General features: G+C 45.1%; 1 protein-coding gene across 2 annotated transcripts in view; it reads left to right on the top strand.

Annotated features, from left to right (window-relative positions):
* Positions 1-13,096, top strand: part of PTPN5 (protein tyrosine phosphatase non-receptor type 5) — a 59,803-nt gene that overhangs the window by 20,436 nt on the left and 26,271 nt on the right. For both annotated transcript variants that reach the window (XM_053561826.1, XM_053561825.1), the window contains one exon: positions 2,108-2,184. In XM_053561826.1, coding sequence (XP_053417801.1) covers positions 2,160-2,184 — 25 coding nt within the window. In that variant the 5' untranslated portion in view covers positions 2,108-2,159. The remainder of the gene's footprint in view (positions 1-2,107; positions 2,185-13,096) is intronic.

Here is a 13,096-nt window from a genome sequence, read left to right on the forward strand (position 1 = left end):
CTCCCTGCCCTCATGTAGCCTACACTCTCATAGTTGAGACAGATGTTAAGTAATTAAAATGATATTTGCAATTGTGTCACATATGTACGATGAACAAAACGTACTGGAAAGTAGAGCTGAAGGGGCTCTCTAGGCAGAGAGAAAAGCAGTGCTAAGGCACTGTAAAGAAAAGAGCCTGTCTACTGCGGCTGGGGTACAGAAGTCAAGGAGAAAAGGGACATAAGATAAAGTTAAAGGGGCCAGAGCACACAAGATCTAGTGAGCTATGTCAAAGGATCTGTATCTTTGTTCTTAGAACAATAGATGCCATGAAAGTATTTTTTTCAAGAAAGATTAGGTGATAAATACTGAGTTTTAAGGAATTGATTCTAGCTCAAGCCTGCCCTAGCCCATTGTACAGGTTGTAAACCACACAACTTTATAAGTCATAGCATTGGAGACATGTGGAGGATCCTTTGGAGGCCAGCCTGAGTGGATGCCACCGACCAGTTAAAATATTGCTGCAGTAATGCAGGCAAGAGATGGTGGTGGCTTGGACCAATATACAGAGTGAGGAGGGAGGAAAGTGGAGTGACTCTAGAGAAAACGTTAGGCATTTACCTTGAAGATAGCAACCCCCTCTCACCAGGAGAACTGTGTTCTGGGACTTGGGATTCTCAGAGACCCTACCAATTAAAGTGAGGAAAAAGTAAAATAATACAATCTAGTTAAGAACAGAACATAATTGGGGTGAGAAGGGGTACCCTTAATCTGGCCTGTCATTTTAATTATTTAAAATGTGTAGTTGGGCCTGAAATAGGCCCCAGTACCAGTTAGATGAGAGGCATGATTGCAGAACTGGTGGGCAGAGAGGCAGCTGGACCCCTGGGCGTCTTGAAAATATTATGCTAGCAAGGCTGTATCAAGACTGTTGCCAGTTTCAGAGCTCAGATCCCACTGGCTTAAGCTAAAATATGGAAATTTGTTGGAAGGCTCCTCAGGCATTTCAGGGTCTTGATGGACACGTTGCCCAGTCAAGACTCAGTACAGCAGGTGGCAGTGAAGCAGCTCTGAGCCCCCCAGCAGCAGATGTTTGTGGATCTTCTCTGCAGGGCACTACAGCCACCATGATTCAGCACCAACATCCATAGGCTCCGGGCTCTCTAGAATGCATTTTCAATGTGCAGGGCAGAGGATCTAATCAACCTGGTCAGCCTGGTCTGTGTGTCCAGTCTGACCCTCTGTCAAGGGTCAGAGACATGAATGGTAGACAGGACCATTGGAGCCCACACCTGCATTTCAGGCCATTCCCAGAGTAGGGGAACCCCTATGAGCGTGGTTGCCTTCAGGATATGCCACTCTAAAGACATTTCATCTAATTCATATCTTGCAACCTTTTCCCAGCTTATCAGGTGAAGAAGAAAAGCTAGACTCCCAGTACAGCCCTATATGGTGCCCTCTACGCTAGAAAGAGAGTTTTCTGATTTCAAGGAGGGACCCCTTCAAATATGCAAAACACATATATAACTGCTTTTTCTATCTATCCCGGAGAAGTGTTTTGCATGTCACTTTTCATTGCCTGAAACTCAGTGTACTCACATGTCTTGGGGAGCTGGATTCTTGGGCTACCCAGAGTCCTCTCTTGTTCACCCATGGTTCAATACCATAGGAACTAGGACGCAGAATAGCACAGCAATGAGACCATAACCCTGGAGTTCTAGATGATAATTTCAAACCCAGCTCTACAGCACTACCCTAATGAGCTGTGTGACCTTGAGCAAGGACATCTCTGACCTTGTTTAAGAATCGTTAATTCATGGGATCATGGTGAGGACTCGGGGGGGGGGGTTGTAAAAATTCTTTGTACATAATAAACCATCCTCCCCTGGGAGATGATGACGATAATGGTTGCTGCTGCTGATTCCACATGAAAGACGTCTGCAAAATTCTGGTCCCCCCTGTGCAGCTTGACCCCTCCATAAGATGGCATTTTTCTCCAGTTCACCTGATGAAGTAGGGTTAGTCAAAGGGACACAGTATAGGAGAGGGAGGCTTTTTTATCTTTGCCTAGGATTTTATCTCAATCTCAGCTTAATAGCTTTATCTAACTTTTTTCCTCCTGCTGCAGAAGCGAGAGAAAGAGCCACACCACTGATGTCCCCGAGGGAGGGACCCTGGACATGTGCTGCAGTGAGAAGCTGCCGGGTGAGTCCTCCCAGTGCCTACGTGCCCCAGAGCTCTGAGCAGAGAGCACCCAGCTGGAGTAAAGCCTGGCCAGCTGTGAACTTCCTCGAGGAATGATGCAGCGGCTCCATAGGTCTTCATTTAAATGGGGAATTTTTTTTCTAATCCCCTATGATTTTCTGACCTGTTGTTATTTAGAGCTCTAGGCTCACATGAGGGGAAGAGCTGCAGCTGAACCTGTGCTAGGAAGCAGAAAGAAAGGTGAAGAATTGGGGAGTCCAGGGACATGGCCACTGACTGGTGATGTGTTGAGCAGACTTCAGAAGGTGAAGTAGGAAACACAAACAGCTGGAATGCTGCGCGAGCCAAGGGTGGGGTGGAGGATGTGGAGCCCTGCTGAGAAGCTCGCTGTGAGTGTGGAACTGTGATGCCTGAGTCCACCTGAGCACCCTGCGGGGAGCCTCACTCTCTGACCCTCAGGCCCCTGCAGTCACTATGGAGACATCACTAAGGCACTCCTGCTCACAGGTGGCAACACGTGCCCGTTGTACACCCAATACCCAGGTTGTGATAAACACCGTTGGAAAAAATAGAAGGAAGCGGGTGGAATTTTTAATTTTTTTCTTTTTATTAAAGTTTTTATCCTTGTTTTTCTTCTTATAGCAAATGTCCATTGTAGAAATATTAGAAAATAAATATAAGTGATAAAAAAGAAAAATCACTATAATCCTATGAACAGCATATATACTTTCATATCTCTCCTTTCAAACATTTTGTTTAAAAACAACCCTTTGAACTCTTAATGTCCCACCCTGTACCATGTCAGAAACCCCACAATTGGTGAGAAACCTTAGAACAGAGTCTTCAAAATAAGCAGCTGTTTTATTTACACCTTGTGCAGGTCCCTCAGCTCCTGACGAAGGTGCCTCAGGCATCCTGAGGATTGAGCCCTTTCCTGCAGTTCACCCTCTAACAAGTAGGGGGTGACATTGCTTAAAACATTTGGATGGCCTGTTGGGATGGTCTAGGATGGACGCCATCTTACTGAAAGTGTCATCTTGGGGACCAGAAATGTCTAGCTTGAAGAAGAGAATTCTCTGAAGGGATCTGAGAGCTGCCTGAACATCTGAAAGGCTGTCTTGTAGAGGGGATAGCAGATCCATTTTGCGTATTTTAGGATGATGTAAGTCCAATACATAGAAATTAATGACAGGTCTGTTGGCCCATGGTGCACAGAACACTTTCTGACTCCAAACTGGCCCAATCATAGAACTTGATATTTCAAGAGGAAGAAAATGAGTGTTCCATCCCTGGAGTCATTCAGGTAGACATGTGGAGAGGAAATTTCCACAATGGGTGGGAGGTCCAAATGACATCAAAAGTCCCTTTCAACTATTAAACTGTTCTGTGATTCAGAAATGAGTCATAGAATTCAGTGATGGTTCTACAATCAGGGATGGCCCCACTGGCTAGAAAAAAATCCAAGGAAAATAGGACATGATGAATAGGAGTCAAGAGAATAGCATGGTGTGGGGAGAAGAGCATGGGATTTGGTATTGAGTCTGGCTTTCTGCTTCAGGCTGTGTGTTTATGGACAAGTCACTTAACTTAGCTGGACCTCCCGTAAGTGAAAACAACAGCAATATAAATATACTCGTGAAGGTCCTTGAGGAGTAAATAAATGTAGCCAATCAGTCATTCATCCAACAAATATTTATTGAGCACCTACTAGGTCTTGTGTACTGTACTAGGTACTAGAGATGTGGTGGTTACCAAAAGAAACCAAGCAAACTTAGTCCCTGCCCTAATGAAAGTGCATGGACAAGTTTTGCTTTTTGAGCTGATTCTGGAAAATAGGGTGAAGCCACAATAGAGAGGCTACGGTAATAAGCATAATATGTTTAATTCCAATCCTCTGTCCCCTTTTCCCCAAAGCCAGCAACCAGTGTGGAATGGAAAAGGAGTGGTGGTCATCTCCATTGGAGCTGGCGCATTGCCTTCCTCATGCACTACCCCGGGAAGTCGGTGTCATATGCTACCCCCACCTTACAAATGAAGGACCAAGGTCCAGGGCGGTTAGGCAGTCTGGCAGTCTGTGCAGGTCACTTAGCTGGTAGGCAGAGGATTCACTCCAGGGAGTCTCTCACTCAAGCCCGTGTCCTCACCTCTATCCTGTTCTGCCTCCATTGCACCCATGGAGCCACCACGATCTTCTAACAACCTGTGGAAAGAGGCAGAAAGAGTTAAGGTATATTTGTGCCAGGGAGGAGTTTGGAGGAGGTAGGCAATGTCACTGTGCATGTCCCCATCCATATCCTTCCTACCTCTGTTTCATCTCTGCGTCCTCTAGGTCTAGCATTTATTCCCTTATTTCTTCATTCTCTTACTACTGATCAACCACCTACACATGCTGGGCACTGTTGTAAGCACTAGAGATTCAATAGTGATCCAAACTGAGAAGCTTTCCCACCCTCACAGGACAGTACCGCGTATGACTTGCTGGCCAGCAGCAGGGACTCTGGCCCCAGCTTAGCCCAGCATAATCACTGGCAAACTATTTAACCTCTCCGGGGTTCCCATTTACAATATGTCAAGCAGAATATTCACTGCCCTGTAGAGTTGTTGGAGGCTTCCGTGAATTCATAGCTCAGAACAGTGTCTGGCCCATAGCAAGTGCTGTGTAGACATTTGCTATTGGTGATAAAAACTAAAATGTATAGCGTGGCAAATAGTAGTTAAATGCTGTGGAAAAAATTAAAGCCAATAATAAGGGGATGGGCTAGGACTGGGGTGGTTTGGCATTGTAAATAGGGTGGACCTGGAGCCTGGGGTAGAGTAGAGATGTTTGTCAGCCGAAGCCACTGACCTATACCGAAACTTGGACGTGTAAAAAATGGTGGGGGCAAGAGAGTTGGAATACTGGGCCTTTAGAAAAGCCCATAAGCACTGCAAGCAGTAGCATAATGGTGGTGTAAAAATACAGCCCTGGAGTACTCTCTCCCCTGCCCTGCTGTCCTCCCCTCTGGGCAAGATGGGTGGCGAGGCAAAGTGAGGGCCAGCGTGACTCATTTGTTCTCACACACACCTCCAGACGAGGGCATTGTGGCCAACAATCCCAGCCACAGTCACCCAGGCCTGAGCCTGTACTAGGCAGGTCATACAGTCCTCTCAGATGAGCTTTCTGGGACAGAAATATCCTCAGGCATCACCAACTCCCCCTGGCAGCCCCCCATTGCTCCAGGGCCAGGCACATGGCTCATACCCCGAAGGCGTCCCCACGTGTGCTTACATGCTCCTGTTTGTTCTCGCTTGCCACAGCCTCATGCATGTACCCACGCACGGTCCCCAGGCACGTGGCCTGCCTCTGTCTCACGCAGTCCTGCAGGGGCGGACACACACCTACAGGCTCACACACCTGCACGTCGTCGTCTTCCTCTTGCACACTCAGCTCTCCCAGCTCCATCCGCACTTCTACTCTGCATGCTGCCCAGTGATGGACAGACAGACCTGTTCTCTTCCATCTTCTGGAGGTGTCCTCTATCTCCCACACCGCACCCCTCCACATGTACACACACAAAGATCGGCAGACAAGCTCCTTCCCTCCCCTACATTCTCTGTCCTCATCCCAGGCCCTTGGTCACTCACAGTTCCCAGGTACTGCAGGGCACTGGGTGTATACCCAGCTGCCTTGCCCAACACATGCATACCCCCCACACACACATATATTTTTCCTCTCTCTCAAGCATATACTCTTTTCTATATGGCCAACCTCATTTTCTTCTCTTTCACTCCCTTTCTTGCTCTCTTCACTTGCTCTCAGTCACCCAAACACATTGATGCATTCAAACTCACACTCTCCCTTCTTCTGTGTGTAGGTGTTCACATTTGCTGGAAACCAAGCAACACTGATATTGGTGGGGCTGCCACACCTTCCTCCCACCAGCACCACCACAGGCCTAGCCTGGGACCAGCAGCTTCCTTGGTGGGACAGGGTGGAGGAAGACAGTAGATAAAGGAAGAGTAAGTTGCCAGTGGGGCCAGTATGTAGCAGGGAATGTTATCACCCAGTGTTGCTGTCAGCATCTCCTTCGAACAGACTCATGGGCAGGCCTGTGCCTAACATTTGCAGGGACCAAGGCCAGACTACAAATGAGGCCCCTAGTAGGACACCACTGTTTGCTCAGTCTGGCACTGCAGAGGCCTTGACATATTTGCATGTGGGCATGTCAGTCTGTGTGTCCAAGTCTGGTTCACACACCACCCTAGTAGCTGCCTGATGGCTACCCCTCAAACCTAAAGATACGTAAGTCAGAGGCAGTGTCCACCTTTGGAAGGGTATCCCTGGGAAAGAGACCCATACAGGCTTTGGGCTATTCGGGCAGGAGATTCTGGAGTCCTGGTAGCCAGAGCATGGCCTGGGAAGAGGGGCAAGGAGAACAGGTGGTCACAGAGTCCAGAAGAACACATCTTCTGAGCCCTGTGTACTTCTTTTTTTTTATTAATTTATTTATTTTTATTGTTAAATCATAGCTGTATACATTAGTGCAATCAAGGGGTACAATGTGCTGGTTTCATATACAATCAGAAATATTCTCATCAAACTGTTCAACGTAGCCTTCATGGCATTTTCTTAGTTACTGTATGTAGACATTTGTATTCTGCATTTAGTAAGTTTCACCTGTACCCATTCTAAGATGCACCGTAGGTGTGGCCCCACCCATTACCCTCCCTTCACCATAACTTACCCCCTCCCTTCCCATTCCTTGGCCCTTTCCCCATAGTCTTGTGCTATAGTTGGGTTATAGCCTTCATGTGAAAGCTATAATTTAGCTTCATGGTAGAGCTGAGTACATTGGATACTTTTTCTTCCATTCCTGAGATACTTTGCTAAGAAGAATATGTTCCAGCTCCATCCGTGTAAACATGAAAGAGGTAAAGTCTCCATCTTTCTTTAAGGCTGCATAATATTCCATGGTATACATGTACCACAATTCGCTAGTCCATTCGTGGGTCGATGGGCACTTGGGCTTCTTCCATGACTTAGCAATTATGAATTGGGCTGCAGTAAACATTCTGGTACAGATGTCTTTATTATATTGTGATTTTTGGTCTTCTGGGTATAAATCTAATAAAGGAATTATAGGATCGAATGGCAGGTCTATTTTTAGGTCTCTAAGTATTCTCCAAACATCCTTCCAGAAGGGACGTATTAGTGTGCATTCCCACCAGCAGTGTAGAAGTGTGCCCTTTTCTCCACATCCACACCAACATCTCTGGTTTGGGGATTTTGTTATGTGGGCTACTCTTACTGGGGTTAAGTGATATCTCAAAGTAGTTTTGATTTGCATTTCTCTGATGAATAAGGATGATGAGATTTTTTTCATGTGTTTGTAGATTGTGCATCTGTCTTCTTTAGAGAAGTTTCTCTTCAAGTCCCTTGCCCACCCTAAAATGGGGTCACGTGTTCTTTTCTTGCTAATACGTTTGAGTTCTCTGTGGATTCTGGTTATTAGACCTTTATCGGAGGTATAACCTGCAAATATTTTCTCCCATTCTGAGGTCTGTCTGCTTGTTTTACTTACTATGTTCTTGGCTGTGCAGAAGCTTTTTAGTTTGATCAGGTCCCAGTAGTGTATTTTTGATACTGCTTCAAATGCCTGGGGAGTCCTCCTCATAAAATATTCACCCAGGCTGATTCCTTCAAGAGTTTTCCCTACACTTTCTTCAAGTATTTTTATAGTTTCATGTTTTAAGTTTAACTCTTTTATCCAGTGAGGGTCTATCTTAGTTAATGGTGAAAGGTGTGGGTCCAGTTTCAATCTTCTACAGGTTGTCAGCCAGATCACCCAGCACCATTTGTTAAATAGGGAATCTTTTACCCACTGAATGTTTTTAATTGGCTTGTCAAAGATCAAATAATGGTAAGTAGCTGGATTCATCTCTTGGTTCTCTATTCTGTTCCAGACATCTACTTCTCCGTTTTTGTGCCAGTACCATACTGTTTTGATCACTACCGATTTATAGTACAGTCTCAGGTCTGGTAGCGTGATTCCTCCAGCTTTGTTTTTATTACTGAGTAATGTTTTGGCTATTCGAGGTTTTTTTCTGATTCCACATAAAACGAAGTATTATTTTTTCAAGATCTTTAAAATATGACAATGGAGCTTTAATAGGAATTGCATTAAAATTATATATTGCTTTGGGTAGTATAGACATTTTAACAATGTTGATTTTTCCCAGCCATGAGCATGGTAGGTTTTTCCATTTGTTAACATCTTCAGCTATTTCTTTTCTTAAAAGTTTCACAGTTCTCTTTGTAGAGATTTTTCATGTCCTTTGGCACTACTGTGAAAGAAATAGAGTCCTTAACTGTTTGGTTATTGTTGGTATATAGAAAGGCTACAGATTTATGGGTGTTGATTTTGTAGCCTGAGACATTGCTGTGTTCCGTGATCACTTCTAAAAGTTTTGTAGTAGAATCCCTAGTGTTTTCCAGATATACGAGAAAAAGCTTTTGATAATATCCTGTGTACTTCTCATCTCATGGGGAGTGGCATGGCTAGAGGCAAGGGAGTACAGGGCCCAGGCCTAAGGCCAACACTGGTCTTGAGAACAAGGTACTCCCAGAGCTTTGAGTACCTTGTTCTGGAGCCATGACAGTCCCTGCCAACCTGGGATTTAGGTGAGTCATGATTATCTGGGTTTATTCAAGGTTGTGAAGACATATTCAAGGCATGAGTAGACCATCGCTCTTCTGATAGGAACAGTTGGCCTCTTGAATCACTGGCTCTACTACCTTAAGTACTCGTATCTTGAAGCCTATACCCAGCCCATCTCTGGGTGCTGTGCTCTGTATCATTTTGAATATTAAGAGAACCTATCTCTGAGGCCAGGGATGAGATCTGGGTCTCAGCAAATGGCCACTGTCCATCCTGAGCACCACTTTATAAAGCAAAGAGGGTGGAGGAAAGCTTTGTCATGCTAAACATGCAGTGACCACCTTTGACCAGCAGGAAGGATCAGGTCATAGCTATGACTGCTGTCTTACCGTGCCACTGATGAAGTCTTGTACTGGAAACAAACAGGACCAATTGAAAAGGCAGCCCGATTCTTTTACTGATTCAAATTTATTGCAAATATGCTCTATGCCCAATATTTGCCAGGCACTGGTAATACAGTGACAAGAGAGACAGAGGTGGTCCCTGGTATCAAAGAGTTCAGGGTCCCAGGGAAGGGTGCATAATGTTGCAACCTTGTCATTGTGAGTCAGGAAAGCCTTACTGAGGACGAGTATGGTCTTGCTTCATGTCTTCAAGAACCTGCTATCAAGCATTTTAAGGTGCAGGTTAACCTCATAATGGGCCTTGTCCCTGTTCTTACAGAACCCCCAAACTAGTGTCTAGTACTGACTCAAACTGGTTTAGGAGCAGGTGCAGGAGCCCAGGTAGACAAACACCGAGATGATCTGGTTTTAGTAATATCACTAAGATGTCACTTGTGCTTATCACCACTTACCAGCAGAGAGTCTCTTGATTTTTATTTCCTTGTTGAAATGTTGGTGCCATTTGCATTCAAGACTTTTAATGCATTTAGAGATATTTATTGTAGCTGATGGTATGATGAGTTGTCTTTGACTTGAGTCTTCAGAGTAGATGAAGTGAAACCAAATACCATTTGGATGTGCTAAGAACACTGGGTAGCATTCTATAAGGATATTGTTGTCCTGAGAAAACAGTACCAACCCAGCTACCCACTGGTCAACAATAGTAGGGGTTAACTATTCTCAGGCACCAGGAAAGACATGAAAGGAGGAGCCCATCTAGCAGGGACTTGGGGTGCTGTGGAGAGACAGACAGACCTGAGTTCAAATGCCAGCTCTGACACTAACCAACAGCATAACCTCAGGTAAATGATCTCACAGTGTTGAGCTCCAAATTCCTCACTCTAAAATGAAGGTGATAATATGATAAGATCTTCACAGAGCTTTTGTGAGGATTAAATATGTTGATGGATGTAAAGTGCTTATTACACAGTGGTCGATAAATGGCAGGTAATAATGATGGTGATGATTGTACCACAATATAGAGCATGAACAGAAAAAACTTTGCCTCCTTGCATTCTTATTCTGGGGCTCAGACATCAAGTCAAGGTTAATCCATTAGCAGCAGAGTGGGTAATGTAGCGTGTGGTTCTTTCACACCTCCCCACTACAGGCCTGGACCTCACAGAACCAGCATAGCACAGGCAAGAGTGTTTTCTACTTGCAGCGTTAGGCAGGAAAGGGGGCCAAAGATGGTGGGGAGAATGAGCATCCACTTTTCTTTGCCAGAACAGAAATAGTTCTGATATTCCAGGGAGTTACCTGGATGTGTGATGACACGTGGAAGAAAAAATCCATCTGGTCCAATCCCCTGCTTCCACAAAGGTTGATGCCAAAGCCCTTTCAGATAAATGGGCATTTGGTATACTTCTAAAATATGCAGTGACAGATGCTATCATCTTTTTCTTTGGCTTGGCCCAGTGACAAATCACCTCCACTCTCAAGAAGTCCTTTGTATCTTTTCTTAAAAAGAAAAACAAAAAACTCAGCCTTCCATTTACACTCACTTCTCTCTTTTCAGATGTGAGCATTTGTTTGGTTACCTGTTGCTACCTAACTATCTCAAAACTTGCTGGATTAAAACAACCACAATTTTATTTGCTTATGATTTGGTGGGGTCATGCAGGGCTCATCTAGCTGGTTCTTCTGTTCCAGGCAGCATTTGCTGAGGTCATTCCTTTGGCTGTATTCACCTGGTGCTGGACTGGGATAGACAGACAGGAAAACTTATATGTCTGGTACCTCAGTCCTCCTCCCTTTGGCCTTTCTCTTGATGCAGCTACCTTGGGCTTCTTCACAGCATGGTGGGCTCAAGGTAGATGGACTTTTTATATGGCAGCTGATTTTTAAGAGGGACAAAAACAGAAGCTTCAGAGCTCTTAAATCCCAGCCTCAGAAGTTACACTTCACATTTTATTGATCGAAACCAGTCACAGGGTCAGCCCAGATTCAAGGGGAGGAAAATAAATGCCATCTCTTGATAGGAGGAATGCAGAGACTCTGTAACCATCCTGATCCACCGAGCATCTTCTTCATAGGCTTCCACATTCCTCCTAATACTACCCTCTTCCTCTCCTAAATCTTTTCTCCCTCAGCCCTCGCATCCCATTCTGTTCCCCAGCCTCCTATTATTTAAGCTACTCACTCTCTGTTGCTTCATCTTTGTCTCTTTGGGTCTTCCCTTTTCTTTGGCTCTTCTCCCTGCCACTCCAAAGAACATAGCTGTATGCAAGCCCACCCCTAACATTCATAGAACCTGTCTGTGTTATATCTGAATAGTTAAAAGTTAGAAAGCCAGCTAATAAACTTGGAAATGAGATAAATATTTTCCTTGTACCTTGACAAATACTCATTTGTAAGGAGTTTGGAAGCCAGACTCAACGTTACAATTCTTACTCCTCAGAATTCTGCACCAACATGTGGAATCTAGGGAAAGCCAATGTCCAGCTCACCCCAGCTCTGTCCAGTGCCACAAGGATACTCAGGCATGTTTATGTAGATGGCTACCCCAGCCCACACATCCAACCTCCAAACGCACCTTCTGCAGCCACCTTAGCCAGTCCTAGGAATGCACACAGCAACACAGTGCACTGCCATAAAGCAGTCATAAAAGGAGCCATGGGACTCAGGACTGTATGGGTAGGGAATTCTGTGGTTTTGGATATATGGTCTAAAGGCGGGAAGGACCCTTGGCTGCATGGACTCCACCTGTGAGGAAGAGCATGCCTGATAAAGGATTGAAGCAGGTCCCCCACAGTGTGAGGTCAGGACAAGAGACATTTTCCTGGGTGTGAGGACAGGGCTGAGTATGTCGGTCCCGGGATTGGGCATCACCTCTCACAGATGGTCTTGGACAAGCCCCTGTCCTGCTCTACCCCTCTGTGAGGCATGCAATGAAAAGCAATCTTCTCATAGTAGTTAAGAGAATTCAGTGAGACAATGGATGTGAATCAGGGTTTGTAAACCATATCTCATTTTTCTGGTTTTGTATTGTTGGAGTCAGAAGCCCTGGGTGTGAGTGAAGTTACACCCTACCCTTTCCAAGCTTGGACTCTTGCACAAATCACTTTGCATCTGTAAACTTAAGAATTTCACACAGGCACGTATGAAAGTAATGTGCAGGACATGTGGGCTGTTAATTAGCACCCTAGTGCTATTTCTTTTTAATCCTGAATGATTAAAACCTGAAGTATCTAAAGAAACAGAGGGAGTTATTAGCAATGAAGGAAGCAGGGGTTCTCAAACTACGGCCCGCAGGCCACATGAAGTGGTGTGATTATACTTGTTCCCGTTTTGTTTTTTTACTTCAAAATAAGATGTGTGCAGTGTGCATAGGAATTTGTTCATAATGTTTTTTTAAACTATAGTCCGGCCCTGCAACGGTCTGAGGGACAGTGAACTGGCCCCCTGTTTAAAAAGTTTGAGGACCCCTGAAAGCTATCTGAACCAAGCATAACCATATGTTAACTGGAGTTATCTATGTCTTTTAAAATATAGATGAAAAGCCTACCCCAAATTTCCCATTGCATGCCATTTTCCTAAACAAAGACAAGACTTTGCAAGAGCACCCCTCTTCTAAGGACCAGTCACCATCTTTTCCTCCTCCTAGCCCCATCTGGGCTGTGGCTAATCGCAACTATTCGACCTTTTGCCTGCATCCCTGTTGAACATCACCTCGCTTAAGATAGACCCCTTACTGATCACAAACTAGACCATTTAGAATTGTGCTTCCTTCCTCCTCCCAGCCCAGCAGTCAGTCCTGGCATCCAGTAGCAGGGCCAACCCTTGACCAAACCCAGCCTCTTAGGCTTCCCTGTCCCCAGGGAGAACACA

This window comes from Nycticebus coucang, chromosome 14 (assembly GCF_027406575.1).
Source record: "Nycticebus coucang isolate mNycCou1 chromosome 14, mNycCou1.pri, whole genome shotgun sequence".
NCBI lineage: Eukaryota > Metazoa > Chordata > Mammalia > Primates > Lorisidae > Nycticebus > Nycticebus coucang.